The sequence below is a fragment of the Myripristis murdjan genome, chromosome 11 (genome assembly GCF_902150065.1).
Source record: "Myripristis murdjan chromosome 11, fMyrMur1.1, whole genome shotgun sequence".
NCBI classification, from domain to species: Eukaryota; Metazoa; Chordata; class Actinopteri; order Holocentriformes; family Holocentridae; genus Myripristis; species Myripristis murdjan.
The window spans coordinates 25,001-40,000 of NC_043990.1; the positions used below are offsets into that span (position 1 = coordinate 25,001).

The 15,000-nt window shown below is 46.9% G+C and overlaps 3 protein-coding genes across 9 annotated transcripts in view; 1 reads left to right on the forward strand and 2 right to left on the reverse strand.

The window, feature by feature from the left end:
* Positions 1–391, reverse strand: part of rnmt (RNA (guanine-7-) methyltransferase) — a 20,067-nt gene extending 19,676 nt beyond the window's left edge. The window contains exon 1 of one of the 2 annotated variants that reach the window (XM_030064045.1): positions 257–391. The gene's annotated coding sequence lies outside the window, so the exon portion shown is untranslated. Of the gene's footprint in view, positions 75–256 lie in introns of those variants that run through there. The other variant, XM_030064044.1, reaches the window with a different exon arrangement.
* Positions 233–8,453, forward strand: LOC115368075 (uncharacterized protein C18orf19 homolog A-like). 6 transcript variants are annotated; one of them, XM_030064049.1, is made up of 6 exons: positions 233–368; positions 717–831; positions 3,207–3,273; positions 4,044–4,236; positions 7,277–7,391; positions 7,993–8,453. In XM_030064049.1, the coding sequence occupies exons 2-6, from the start codon at positions 721–723 to the stop codon at positions 8,191–8,193; spliced, it is 687 nt and encodes a 228-aa protein (XP_029919909.1). In that variant the 5' UTR covers positions 233–368; positions 717–720; the 3' UTR covers positions 8,194–8,453. The 6 variants fall into 6 exon arrangements, with proteins under 6 accessions (XP_029919909.1, XP_029919906.1, XP_029919912.1 ...); XM_030064046.1 differs by having other exon boundaries at positions 4,041–4,236; positions 7,993–8,451; XM_030064052.1 differs by having other exon boundaries at positions 717–801; positions 7,993–8,451.
* A 702-nt stretch (positions 8,454–9,155) lies between these two features.
* The window catches only part of ntaq1 (N-terminal glutamine amidase 1), a 6,907-nt gene continuing 1,062 nt past the window's right edge, over positions 9,156–15,000 (reverse strand). Inside the window, exons 3-6 of the mRNA XM_030064053.1 lie at positions 13,547–13,597; positions 13,156–13,307; positions 12,144–12,268; positions 9,156–9,812 (exon numbers count right to left, since the gene is read on the reverse strand). Coding sequence (XP_029919913.1) covers positions 9,628–9,812; positions 12,144–12,268; positions 13,156–13,307; positions 13,547–13,597 — 513 coding nt within the window. The 3' untranslated portion in view covers positions 9,156–9,627. The remainder of the gene's footprint in view (positions 9,813–12,143; positions 12,269–13,155; positions 13,308–13,546; positions 13,598–15,000) is intronic.

Here is a 15,000-nt window from a genome sequence, read left to right on the forward strand (position 1 = left end):
ACGCGCCGGGCTGAACCGGATTAATTCATGAAAAAATTCAAAAACAATTTCAAACGACACGCTCACGCTGGGCTCCGGACGAGACACATGCGCAATGATGCGCTTCCGGGTGTGTCAGGTTGCCAGTTGTGGTCGCATAAAGAGAAGAAGAAGAGGGAGAAGTGGTGAACTTTCCACATGAACCTGTCAACACGTCGGTGGTTTTATTCACATAAATAATAAAAGAATCTCTAAGTAAACAATAAATAAACAATACCGTTGATTCATTGATGTAACTGGTGGCTGGAACTACGTCATATTCCTGCGTCACAGCTCAGGAACCTGGCAACCCGCTAAACCCCGAGCAGGACGTTCCGTCAGGATCTCAGGTAAAGTCACCTGAATCAGTCTGATTGATCATAGAATATATCGATTACAGCCTCAGCCGCCACGTGGGTCTCTCTCTCTCTCACACACACACACACACACACACACACACACACACACACACACACACACACACACACACACACACACACACACACACACACACACACACACACACTCAGCTGTTAGCTGCAATTCGACCCTCAGATCTGATCTGCGTGTTGTGGCCGAGCAGGTTTCACTCAGATGTCACTCATCTCTCTCTCTCTCTCTCTCTCTCTCTCTCTCTCTGTGTGTGTGTGTGTGTGTGTGTGTGTGTGTGTGTGTGTGTGTGTGTGTGTGTGTTCTAGGTGGATGTGGCGGTGTCTTAGCTCCGCCCCCTGGCAGCGGGGGGGCTCTGTGCTCCTGCAGGCCGCCGCCCCGCCCCCCACTGAGGTAAACAGGAAGCTCATCAGATCAAATCCAGTTTGTGAGTAAAATGCCAGGAAATTTCCAAATTGGAATCTTTCCATGGGAATTCACAGGAATTAATGGGAATAAACTGGAAATGAACAAATTTGCAGGTTAGCCTGTAACAGGGAATTTAAATGTAGTTGAAAAAACATCTTGCAGTATAATCTGGATTAAAAAAAAAACAGATTTAATGCAGATTGAGTGGAGTTCCTCCATCACATGCTCAGATCGTTCTAGAACCCTGCACACTTTGTGTTGATGTTACTGGGGTAAATATATTTGATCTATGGTATTAAAGTCTAACTGGAGAAAATAAATCTTAATGTGTTGATGCAGCAGCTGTTTAAGGTGTCGCGGTGCCGGGAGGTTCCTCTGTCACGCTCCTGTTTTCATACAAGGTTCTAGTTCTACTTCAGGTTCTAGTTTGACTTGGCATGTGACTGAGGAGTGCTCCTCTGCTCATCTGGCCTTTCTATTTTTTCTATTTCTGTATCAGCATCAGTTGGAAAGGATTGAGAGAAAATGCAGAAAAATGCAGAAGCCAGAGGCTGGAGAAGCTCGAGAGAAAATATTTTCATGAATGTTTTTGTTGTTCAGTGAGCAAATTAATTAAAGTTGTACTCACAAATAAATCAAAGCCAATTATGTTGTTTTTTAAAATTTGTATTAGTTTGCAAAATAAAATTTACAAAATCCCCATGGACTTAACTTCCCATGGAAAATGTCCAGAAAGTTTCTGGACATTTTCCGTCCCTTTGCAGCCCTGATTGTGACTCGCCTGTTCTCCTGTACACACTGCTGAGTATCCCACAATGCATTTCACACTGCTCTGAAAGCTGCTGTTCTTTTCATTCTGACTCTGTAAACTTTAATAAGTTAAAAAAATCCATTCAGCACAACAGCCGTATCGATTATCAACATGTGATCGGTTTATCCAAATATCACCTGTCTGGAAATTTGCTCTGATGTTTTCAGGGACGCCAAGCAGCTCTCCAGCTGGCCACGCTACAAAATAAGCACACTTCCTGTTGTTTACAAAATAAAAGCTTTATTCACAAATAACTCAGCAGACACATTGTAACCCAGAGCGGTGCTTTTATTTTGAAGGCAGGATGTGTGGCTTCAGGTCACAGCATCACAGCTCTGATACACACATCTGTACGCCGCCGCCACTCGCCGTCAAAACCGCTGCCATCGCATGGGCTGAAGAGATGCAATGCATTCTGGGAAGCTGAGTGTAACCAGTGAGCTCACGCTGCAGGAAACATCTGGCAAATCTGGTTTCCATCCGGGAGTTTCTCACGTCACAAAATCCACAAACTGCAGCTGCAACTCTGCAGCCTGAAGCTGAGCGGAGGAGGAGGAGGAGGAGGAGGAGGAGGAGGAGCAGGAGGAGGAGAAGGAGGAGGAGGAGGAGAAGGAGGAGGAGGAGGAGGAGGAGCAGCTTCATCACAGCCCAGCTCACTGTGCCGCCTCCACCTGTCAGTGGATCACAGCTTCCTGACTGACAGGAGGCAGCAGGTGAAGCTGGGAAACCCCCAGGGCCGTGTTCTCTCCCCACTGCTCTTCTCTCTACGCCGGCTCAGGACGTCCAACCTGCCTCTGGAGCTGCTCACACTGATCGACTCCGCCTTCATCCAGTCTGTCCTGTGCACCTCCATCACTCCATCAGCACTAACCCTAACCATCACTCCATCAGCACTAACCCTAACCCAACCCTAACCCTAACCATCAGCACTAACCCTAACCCAACCCTAACCCTAACCATCAGCACTAACCCTTCCATCAGCACTAACCCTTCCATCAGCACTAACCCTAACCCAACCCTAACCCTAACCATCAGCACTAACCCTAACCTAACCCTAACCCTCTGCCACCAAACAGGACAGGAACAGACTGCAAAGAACAATCCGGTCTGCAGAGAGGATTATCAGGACTAACCTCCCCTCCATTCAGGACCTGTACCAGTCCAGGGTCAGGAGCAGGGCCGGTAGGATCTCTGCAGACCCTCTCACCCCGACACAAACTGTTTCCCCTCTGGGCGGCGCTACAGAGCTCTGTCTGCCACAGGAACACTTTCCCCCCCCGGGCTGTTGCTCTGATGAACTCTTCATAGTCACAGTGTGTTGGGTCCATACGCACTGCATCAACACATCATCCTGTATATAGTTGTCATAGTGGTTTGTTTGTTTGTTTACTTGTTTATTTTTTTGCCCCTTCTGTTTTCTCTTTTGTTATTTAATTTATGTCAACTTGCACTGTTTACTTCTCTATTTGCACTGAGATTTTATCTGGAGTCAGATTCCTTGTATGTGAACGCATACTTGGCCAATAAAGCTGATTCTGATTCTGATCATGTCACTGTTTCTTTGTGTTTCTGCTCCCAGCTGATGGCGTGTCGCAGGGTGATGACATCAGCATCAGTCTGGAGTTCAGGACTCCGCCCCCCGACAGGTCAGTCAGCCTGAACCGAAGCCACGTTCTTCCTCCTTCTTCTTCTTGCAGCTCGCAGCAGCATTCCTCAGTCTTGGCTCACACCATGTGACATCACAGTGACATCACAGTGTGACATCACAGTGACATCACAGTGTGACATCACAGTGACATCACAGTGTGACATCACAGGTGATTTTGGTGTCCAGATGGGAGCAAAAACGGCGTCTCTGCTCTCTCAGTGAGGTCAGCACATCATGTCTTGATCTTCCAGTGCATTCTGGGTCGGGCTGAATGGATATATGGTTATTTAGACATGAACATGCAAGATATTAATATCTCAAAAGGCAGAGATATTGACAAGATCAACCTTAGAGTCAGGATTAGCCTGAGACACCGATCGGTCTGTTCTGATCAATAAAATACTTTAAGTAACTGCATTCTCTACATCCAGTTGGTATTTCTATGCTGTTTTTGTTTTTTGAGGAATGCTCAATATTCAGTTTGACACCCCTGATCTAGAGGGAGCTCTAGGCTCCAGGTGTGGGTTACCTGTCAGGAAGTCTGTTTATAGATGTTCCATGTCATGTGATTGTCTCTCACTCTCTGTATGTGCTGCATTTCATGGGTCAGTAAAAAGCCAAGAAAGATATTTTTCCTGCTTCCTCCTTGATTTTTCCAGGGTCACAATGTTATACAAATATTATCATTTATTACAATTTCCTGCTGTGGGAGCAATATCAGAAACTAAATGTGAATTAATTTTCTAATTTCTTCCCATCCCACAGCAGACAGTCGCTCAGCGGGTCCAGATCCAGGTGCAGGTCCGGGCCGGGACATGGACCTGGACCCGCTGCAGGACGGTTCACTGGGTTTGGTTTCCAGGTTCAAACGAACATTGCAGCAGTACGGAAAAGTCCTCATCCCAGTTCACCTGATCACCTCGGCTGCCTGGTTCACCTGCTTCTACCAGGCCGCCGCCAAGTAAGACAAGTCATGTGATCATGTTTTTCTTCTCTTTCTTTGTAAGAACCAAAACTAAAGTGTGTTCAGTTTTCTGAACACACTGGAACCTGCTGGTCAAGTCTGATGTGTTTAAAACATCCACCTGTGCATCATGTCAACATCATGTCAACATCATGTCAGCATCATGTCAGCATCATGTCAACATCATGTCAACATCATGTCAGCATCATGTCAGCATCATGTCAACATCATGTCAACATCATGTCAGCATCATGTCAGCATCATGTCAACATCATGTCAACATCATGTCATCATCATGTCAGCATCATGTCAACATCATGTTAGCATCATGTCAACATCATGTCAGCATCATGTCAGCATCATGTCAACATCATGTCAACATCATGTCAGCATCATGTCAACATCATGTCAGCATCATGTCAACATCATGTGAACATCATGTCAGCATCATGTCAACATCATGTCAGCATCATGTCAACATCATGTCAACATCATGTCAACATCATGTCAGCATCATGTCAGCATCATGTCAACATCATGTCAGCATCATGTCAGCATCATGTCAACATCATGTCAACATCATGTCAGCATCATGTCAACATCATGTCAGCATCATGTCAACATCATGTCAGCATCATGTCAACATCATGTCAGCATCATGTCAGCATCATGTCAGCATCATGTCATCATCATGTCAACATCATGTCAACATCATGTCAGCATCATGTCATCATCATGTCAGCATCATGTTAGCATCATGTCAACATCATGTTATCATCATGTCAGCATCATGTCAACATCATGTCATCATCATGTCAGCATCATGTCAACATCATGTCAGCATCATGTTAGCATCATGTCATCATCATGTTATCATCATGTCAGCATCATGTCAACATCATGTCAGCATCATGTCATCATCATGTCAGCATCATGTCATCATCATGTCAGCATCATGTCAACATCATGTCAGCATCATGTTAGCATCATGTCATCATCATGTTATCATCATGTCAGCATCATGTCAACATCATGTCAGCATCATGTCAACATCATGTCAACATCATGTCAGCATCATGTCAGCATCATGTCAACATCATGTCAACATCATGTCAGCATCATGTCAGCATCATGTCAACATCATGTCAGCATCATGTCAGCATCATGTCAGCATCATGTCAGCATCATGTCATCATCATGTCAGCATCATGTCAACATCATGTCAGCATCATGTCATCATCATGTCAGCATCATGTCATCATCATGTTAGCATCATGTCAGCATCATGTCAACATCATGTCAACATCATGTCAGCATCATGTCAACATCATGTTAGCATCATGTCAACATCATGTCAGCATCATGTCAACATCATGTTAGCATCATGTCAGCATCATGTCAGCATCATGTTAGCATCATGTCAGCATCATGTCAGCATCATGTCATCATCATGTCAGCATCATGTCATCATCATGTTAGCATCATGTCAGCATCATGTCAACATCATGTCAGCATCATGTCAACATCATGTCAGCATCATGTCAGCATCATGTCAACATCATGTTAGCATCATGTCAACATCATGTTAGCATCATGTCAGCATCATGTCAACATCATGTTAGCATCATGTCAACATCATGTTAGCATCATGTCAGCATCATGTCAACATCATGTCAACATCATGTCAGCATCATGTCAGCATCATGTCAACATCATGTCAGCATCATGTCAACATCATGTCAGCATCATGTCAACATCATGTGAACATCATGTCAACATCATGTCAGCATCATGTCAGCATCATGTCAACATCATGTCAGCATCATGTCAGCATCATGTCAACATCATGTCAACATCATGTCATCATCATGTCAGCATCATGTCATCATCATGTTAGCATCATGTCAGCATCATGTCAACATCATGTCAGCATCATGTCATCATCATGTCATCATCATGTTAGCATCATGTCAGCATCATGTCAACATCATGTCAACATCATGTCAACATCATGTCAGCATCATGTCAGCATCATGTCAACATCATGTCACCATCATGTCAGCATCATGTCAACATCATGTCAGCATCATGTCAGCATCATGTCAGCATCATGTCAGCATCATGTCAACATCATGTTAGCATCATGTCAACATCATGTCATCATCATGTTAGCATCATGTCAACATCATGTTAGCATCATGTCAACATCATGTCAGCATCATGTTAGCATCATGTCAGCATCATGTCAGGATCATGTCAACATCATGTCAGCATCATGTCAACATCATGTCAGCATCATGTTAGCATCATGTCAACATCATGTTAGCATCATGTCAGCATCATGTCAACATCATGTCAGCATCATGTTAGCATCATGTCAGCATCATGTCAGCATCATGTCAACATCATGTCAGCATCATGTCAACATCATGTCAGCATCATGTCAGCATCATGTCAACATCATGTCAGCATCATGTCAACATCATGTCAACATCATGTCAGCATCATGTCAACATCATATCAACATCATGTCAACATCATGTCAGCATCATGTCAACATCATGTCAGCATCATGTCAGCATCATGTCAACATCATGTCAGCATCATGTCAACATCATGTCAACATCATGTCAACATCATGTCAGCATCATGTCAACATCATATCAACATCATGTCAGCATCATGTCAGCATCATGTCAGCATCATGTCAGCATCATGTCAACATCATGTCAACATCATGTCAGCATCATGTCAGCATCATGTCAGCATCATGTCAGCATCATGTTAGCATCATGTCAACATCATGTTAGCATCATGTCAGCATCATGTCAACATCATGTCAGCATCATGTCAACATCATGTCAGCATCATGTTAGCATCATGTCAACATCATGTCAGCATCATGTCAACATCATGTCAGCATCATGTCAGCATCATGTCAGCATCATGTCAGCATCATGTCAGCATCATGTTCACTTTAAGTGGTTCCAAGGTGGCCCAGTCTGAATCAAACAGTTTAAAGCCGTTCTCTGTGCAGTGGGATGGACGTGGTTCCACTTCTGCAGAACATTCCAGGTTTTCCAGAGAAAATCCTGAACCTGCTGGAGAACTCACACAGCGGCTGCACCCTGACTGCCTACGCCCTCTACAAGGTACCTGACCTCCACCCCGACCTCTGACCTCCACCCTGACCTCTGACCTCCACCCTGACCTCTGACCTCCACCCTGACCTCCACCCTGACCTCTGACCTCCACCCTGACCTCCACCCTGACCTCTGACCCCTGACCTCCACCCTAACCTCTGACCTCTGGCCTTCACCCTGACCTCTGACCCCTGGCCTCCACCCTGACCCCTGACCTCCACCCTGACCTCTGACCTCCACCCTAACCTCTGACCCCTGGCCTCCACCCTGACCTCTGACCTCCACCCTAACCTCTGACTGCTGGCCTCACCCTGACCTTTGACCTCCACCCTGACCTCTGACCCCTGACCTCCACCCTAACCTCTGACCCCTGGCCTCCACCCCGACCTCTGACCTCCACCCTGACCTCTGACCCCTGACCTCCACCCTAACCTCTGACCTCTGGCCTTCACCCTGACACCTGACCTCCACCCTGACCTCTGACCTCCGCCCTAACCTCTGACCTCCACCCTAACCTCTGACCCCTGGCCTCCACCCTGACACCTGGCCTTTACCTTGACCTCTGACCCTCAGACTGACTGTGATTGATTAACGAGGTTCTTCCTGTCAGATCTCCACGCCGGTCCGGTACACCGTCAGCCTGGGCGGAACCTCACTGTCCATCAGGTATCTCCGTCGTCATGGTTACATGTCGACGCCACCACCTGTTTCTGAGTTGATGCAGGAAAAGATGGACAAGACGAAGGAGAAGCTGAGTGAGAGATTTCAGGAGACCAAGGACAAAGTCGGCTTACGGAGGAAGAGGGACTGACAACAAACACACAAACAACGAAGGAGGTAAAGGACAGGAAGAAAACAGGAAGCCGTGTGTTTACTTCCTCTTTACAGAGTCAGCTGTTGTCTGGATGAGGTGTGGATGGAAAATATTTAAAATAATTTAATTGTATTTAAATGTGAAGGAGGAGATTTGGGAGTTAAGAAAAGTAAAATCTGTTAAAAACATGAAGTTTGAAAATAAAACCATTTCTAACAAATTGAATGATTTTTTCCCTTCATGTTGTTTTGTTTGTGTGTCAAAAGATTTATACTTCAGAGGTGCCCCCCTGCAGGGGGTGCTGCAGAGTGTCGGCTCCGCCTGCAGGGGGCGCTGCAGAGTGTCAGCTCCGCCTGCAGGGGGCGCTACAGAGTGTCAGCTCCTCCTGCAGGGGGCGCTGCAGAGTGTCAGCTCCGCCTGCAGGGGGCGCTGCAGAGTGTCAGCTCCTCCTGCAGGGGGGCGCTGCAGAGTGTCAGCTCCGCCTGCAGGGGGCGCTGCAGAGTGTCGGCTCCGCCTGCAGGGGGCGCTGCAGAGTGTCGGCTCCTCCTGCAGGGGGCGCTGCAGAGTGTCGGCTCCGCCTGCAGGGGGCGCTGCAGAGGCTGAGCAGAGTGTCGGCTCTGTAGATGATAATCCTGCTCCTCCTGCAGGGGGCGCTGCAGAGGCTGAGCAGAGTGTCGGCTCTGTAGATGATAATCCTGCTCCTCCTGCAGGGGGCGCTGCAGAGGCTGAGCAGAGTGTCGGCTCTGTAGATGATAATCCTGCTCCGCCTGCAGGGGGCGCTGCAGAGGCTGAGCAGAGTGTCGGCTCTGTAGATGATAATCCTGCTCCTCCTGCAGGGGGCGCTGCAGAGGCCGAGCAGAGTGTCGGCTCTGTAGGTGATAATCCTGCTCCTCCTGCAGGGGGCGCTGCAGCAACATTTAGGAAGCAGATGATTGGTTTTAAATTCAGTCCAACAACAAGCAGAAGTTTCTGTTTAATTTGATTTTTAATGGAAATGACGGCTCTTTTCTCTACGTTTTCACAAAGAAAGCTGCAAACACAGATTCCTGAGAGCACATGCCCAAAACCTTCAGGAAAATTAAATATGAAAAATTGTTCCTTAAAGTGTTTTCAGGAATGAGCGATAAGAAAACTCAACACACACACTCACACACACATGCACGTGCGCACACACACACACACACACACACACAAACCTGAAGGGAAAAAAGTGTCCAGGCTAGCCACAGGTGAAAATTACCCACAATGCACTGTACTTAATTTCCTGTTGCAATGTCAACTTGTAGGAAGAGCAAATGAACTGAATGAGGAAACAGCTGATTAAACAGGAAACAGGAAGTGATGGGACTTCCTGCTTCTTCATGTTGCAAAAACAAGAGTCACATTCCTGTTTGTTCATGAAAAAAGTCTGAGTCAGGAAGACGAGGCACGTCAGTGCAGTGATGAGGAGGAGGAGGAGGCGGAGGAGGAGGAGGAGGCGGAGGAGGAAGAGGAGGAGGAGGAGGAGGAGGAAGAGTGCGCTCCGTAGTGCCGCAGGAAGTCGTCCAGGCTGAAAACTCTCCCCCAGCCGACCGCCGGCTCCATGCTGATGAACTGATCCAGGTTCATCTGGGACTCTGAGGAGGAAACGCATCACGTTAGATAACTTCTTCTTCTACTGTCAAAGCATGAAGAGCAGCGAGGGGGCGGAGCCTCTCACACCAGCAGCTTCAGATCCGCTGTGATCAAACACCTCGTAACAACCGGCAGCCTCGTGTTCCCCGTTTCTGTAATTAACGGCTACAAAGGTCCAGCAGACGGCAATAATTATTCGGCATGACATTGTGGGGGCGGCGACCACCAGGGGCAGCGCACTACTGCCCCCAGTGGACGGGAAGACGCACCGCAACTAATTCTCCACGTCGCTTAGCAAGCCGGGCGCATAAAGGTCACGAGGAAGTGACGTCAGGGAGGAGATCCTCTGAGAGCAGGGTTGCCAAGTCCGCGTTTTTTCCGCCAAATTGGGCTACTTTTTAAGTGTTGCCGCGGGTAACAAATTTTGTCCGCGGGTTGGGCTTGGGCAGACCCGTGGCATACAGATGATGAATAATGCCTATGAATAAAGATTCATATTTTGAATGACTAATGAAACCTGCTGCCACGACTTTGAGCCCAGCAGAGAGACGCTGGCCTTGTTCCAGGGGCCCGTATATGGGGGAAAGGTTAGGACAATTCCAAGGGCCCTAGCCTGACAGGGGCCCCAAAAAATAGGTAAAAACTAATATAAAATTATTAAACCATCATCGAGTAAATATATATATATATATATATATATATATATATTTTTTTTTTTTTTTCATGGGGCCCAAAATTCCTGGCGGTGCCCCTGCCTTGTTCAGTCCAGTTCTGTATGACAGGGGCCAGGGCGAGGGATCTCAACATGTCTACAAAGAAACTGTAAATGCTGTAAATAGTTCATGGAGTTTTTTCCCGTTCTTTTTTATGTTGGAGACAACCAGCAGTTTAACAGGTGAGCTGAAATGATTTTCAATTGCCTTTGCCTGGGAAATTGCCTTTAATGTTTATGATGTTATTTTATAGATATTATAGTGCATTTTGCAATTATAGCAATGCTGTTAGACTTTAAAAGCAACATATATGGATTTTTATGGGCATATTTTGAGTTCTGGTATTGGGCTGATTTTTGGGCCGTTTTTATACCCGGTTGGGTTTTGGGCTGGTTTTGAGTTGCTGTTCGGCTGCTTTTGTCTCACAGATCTGGCAACCCTGTCTGAGAGCAGCGCCGAGGCCGAGGCGACGAGGAAGCTGGACCTGCCGTCCGAGAGTGAAGCAGCGAGACGGCTCTCTCTCTCTCTCTCTCTCTCTCTCTCTCTCTCTCTCACTCTCTCTCTCTCTCTCTCTCTCTCTCCCGCAACACCTGCTGTACCGTCACAGGTATATATACACCTGACTGAGACGGTTGTGGTGCCGTAACGGCGAGCACCGTGACAAATAACAAAAATCAGTTTTTTTTGTTATTTGAGGAAAACCTCCATATCTTTGTTGTTTTTGTGAAAAAGGACTGAAAATTATTTTGAGAAGAAAACAAAGACTGAAATTTGGTTTACACATTTTACGGAAAAAATCAAGAAAAGAAAGGACTGAAAAGAGTTGTGTTATAATTTTGTGAAAAAAATAACTTGAATTGAATTTTGGTTTTGTATTGTGTAAATATATATATTTCTCTTATTTGAAAAAAAAAAAAAAAAAAAAAGAACATGTTGGATTTCCTGAATTGCACACTTGCCATTGTTTTCCTTTTGGGTTGCTGAGTCACTGTGGGCTTGTCAGGAGAACGGGCCTGTGCTGAGGTTCTGTGTGGAACCCAGAACCCTGCAGCCCAGAACCCTGCAGCCCAGAACCCTGCAGCCCAGACACCGCCACAACACTCCTGACCGCTGGCTGGAAGTTACTATTAGAGGAACCAATCAGGAGGAGCTGCTCTGCCTCAGGCTCACCACACCTGGTGCAGGTTAGACTCAGGTGAGAATGTCTCCACCAGGTGAGTCACTGATTAGTTCCTTTTCTCTGCTTGGAGGAAATCAGTGACTCACCTGGTGGAGTTTTTGGTTGGAATGAAAACCTGCAGCCTGTCGGCCTGGTGAGGTGGTGAGGAGGTGAGGTGGTGAGGAGGTGAGGAGGTGAGGTGAGGAGGTGAGGAGGTGAGGAGGTGAGGTGGTGAGGAGGTGAGGTGAGGAGGTGAGGAGGTGAGGAGGTGAGGTGGTGAGGAGGTGAGGTGGTGAGGAGGTGGTGAGGTGAGGAGGTGAGGTGGTGAGGTGGTGAGGAGGTGAGGTGGTGAGGTGGTGAGGTGGTGAGGTGAGGAGGTGAGGAGGTGAGGTGGTGAGGTGAGGAGGTGAGGAGGTGGTGAGGTGAGGAGGTGGTGGTGGGAGGTGGGGGGAGCAGGGTACCTGCAGTGCTGATGGGGGGGTATGGTGGGGGGGGCATGCGCCACGCTCCATCAGCGTCCTTCATGTGCGATCGGTCGGAGGCGAAGTTGTGCAGGAAGTCTTGAGCAGGAACCAGGCGCAGCTTCCTGGAGGTTCAGGTTCAGGTTTCATGACAGAATAAAGACGTAAACAGAAACTAACCCTTCTAACTGATTTTTCCTGTTTCTGTAAATAGATCATTTAGCCTGACCTACTACAAAACTTAATAACTGTCACTTTTTTGCACATTTTTTTGAATATTTTACAGCAGAGGAAGGCAGTTTCAGACCAAACAGCCCTAACCCGCTCTGCACACTCTGAACAAAAAGGGTTAGAGCTGATGGACACTGAGCTGCTGGTAGCGCCCCCTTCAGGATTCTCCACTGCAGAGGGTTCGGGTTGTGTTGTCGCTGCACTTTGAATATTATTTCTTTCATTTCTTGTTGTTTGTTGTTGTTGATGTTGTGACAGACATTTAATATGTAGCATTATAACCAATGCACAGCAGGACACGTGTATACTGGAGGCAACAGAAAGAACAGGCCTGGGATAAATGCACTGCTCTAACCTCTAACCTGAACCACTGCAGGTATCATTAATTTTATTTCTGATGTTGTGACAGTTGTCTGATGATTCATATGAAATATGCACTTCACATGTTGTATGTATTGTGGTGTTATTAATTGTGGCTCAGATGTCTCTGAAGTCTTTGCATGTGAAAGACATTTTGGTCATCGCCTTGTGGTCACCTGTGTGAGGCTTATACCTGTTTTGTTGAATATTCTTTGGGCAAATTCAACCAAAGCTGCATTTATATCAAATGTGCTGTATAAAAACAAGAACTTCATAATAAAATAACTCTGAAATCATGATAATTGGCTATTTTCTTTGCACGCCAAGTATGGCTCAAGCCCCTCCTTAGCACCAGGTGAGAAACCACCACACCTGACTGCCCAGACGGTCAGTCAGGTGTGGTGGGCGTGGCGTCTCGTACCTCCAGTACGCAGGTTTGATGCCCCGGTCGGAGCGCAGAGCCTGGACAGCGTACAGCTGCAGGCTGCAGGGAAACGGCAGGACAGAGTCCAGATCATAAACCACAGAAGAAGAAGACTGACGGTCGACGTGCAGCAGCAGAACGTGGTAATCCTGAAAATATCAAATTCACAGACTGTCCCTTTAAACTGCAATGGATTTATACAGACTGCCCCTTTAAACAACAGGACATCATATTCATCCTATCAACAAAGTTTTACCAGCAGCCTCATCTGATTTCTAATCTGTAATCTATAATCTGTAATCTCTCATCTGTAATGTTTCATACAGACTGCAGAGTGTGTGTGTGTGTGTGTGTGTGTGTGTGTGTGTGTGTGTGTGTGTGTGTTTACCCAGATCACCGGCTGTTCTCCATGTCCTGCCTTCTGCTTCCACAGAGGAACCTGATGAAGAACCACACACACACACACACACACACACACACACACACACACACACACATTTATTTATGTCACATAGACTTACATTCATTTTCTGGAGACCCTAACCCCCTGACCTTTGACCCCCTGACCCTGATCCTCATGCCCCCCTGTCCTGCAGGTTTTGGTTCCAGCAGGTGTGGATGCAGGTGTGTCCTCTACCTGCCAGACCTCAACATGTCTCTTATGGCCCTTTTCCATTAGTATCTACTGGCCTCGACACGGTTTAGGTGGTTTTCCATGACAGTTGAGTAGCACCGCGCCGTGGCTGGAGTCGTCATAGCAACGCGGCGCCCCGTCCAGCTCCCTCTGGATTCTTTGGGCCACCAAGCTCAGAAAAGTCTCCACGTCTTTATTTGACCGCGGTCGCGGTTTGCTTGCCATTTTCCGACTTTGACAACTTCACTGACGATCAATGTGCACGGCCGCTGTTGCGTTTTTTTTTTTTTTTTTTAAATGTCGGGTTTTGTTTTTGTGCAGGAGTCGCTCTCGTCACTCCCTGTCCAATCAGTTGCCTGCACGGCGTTTACGTCACATTTTCAGCTCGACTCAGCTCGACTCAGCTCACTTGGAACCCCGGCTGAGTCGGTGCTAAAATGGGACCTGCTAGCAGGAACTAGCACCTGATGGAAAAGCTCTTAAAGCGAGTCGAGCTGAGTAGGTACTCGTGGAAAAGGGGCATAAGAACCCTCTAACCCTCTAAGAACCCTCTAACCCTAACCCTAAGAACCCTCTAACCCTCTAACCCTAACCCTAAGAACCCTCTAACCCTCTAACCCTAACCCTAAGAACCCTCTAACCCTCTAAGAACCCTCTAACCCTCTAACCCTAACCCTAAGAACCCTCTAACCCTAACGTCTCAAAGACCAGAGGGCTGACCCTGACCCTCTGACCTCTGACCTCTGACCCTAACCCTGGTCCATCAGACAGAAACAGACTCAGTCACCTGATCAAAAGGTGAGCGCCCCCCGCTGGTGTCCCTCAGCACTGCGGCTCAGGTGAAGGAGAATGACCTTTATTAGCAGCAGTGACCTGCAGCCACTCGACGCCCTGCAGGTGTTTGGGAGCACCTGAAGCCGACCCGCTCCTCTTTCAGCGTCTCAGCACTTTAGTGGACTTTTTATTTTCTTTTATTTTAACAAGTTGTATTTCTATTGATATTTTTAATGTTTGTTTTTATTTTATGTCTGTTTTATATGTGTTTTTATTCTTGTTGTTAGAGTGAGAAATGAATGAAAGCACTGCTGCTGGATCATTAAAGCACCTGTGGATCTTCAGGCCCACGCACCTTCACGCCCTGTTCAGGTAGATCAATCAATCAATCAATCAATCAATCAATCAATCAATAATAGTAGATCTGTTTCAAC

Coding starts and splice junctions, on each gene's coding strand:
- LOC115368075 (XM_030064046.1), top strand. CDS start 721: ATGTGGCGGTGTCTTAGCTCCGCCCCCTGGCAGCGGGGGGGCTCTGTG. Junction 3,274..4,040: donor AGGACTCCGCCCCCCGACAG/GTCAGTCAGCCT, acceptor CCCATCCCACAG/CAGACAGTCGCTCAGCGGGT. Junction 7,392..7,992: donor CTGCCTACGCCCTCTACAAG/GTACCTGACCTC, acceptor TCTTCCTGTCAG/ATCTCCACGCCGGTCCGGTA.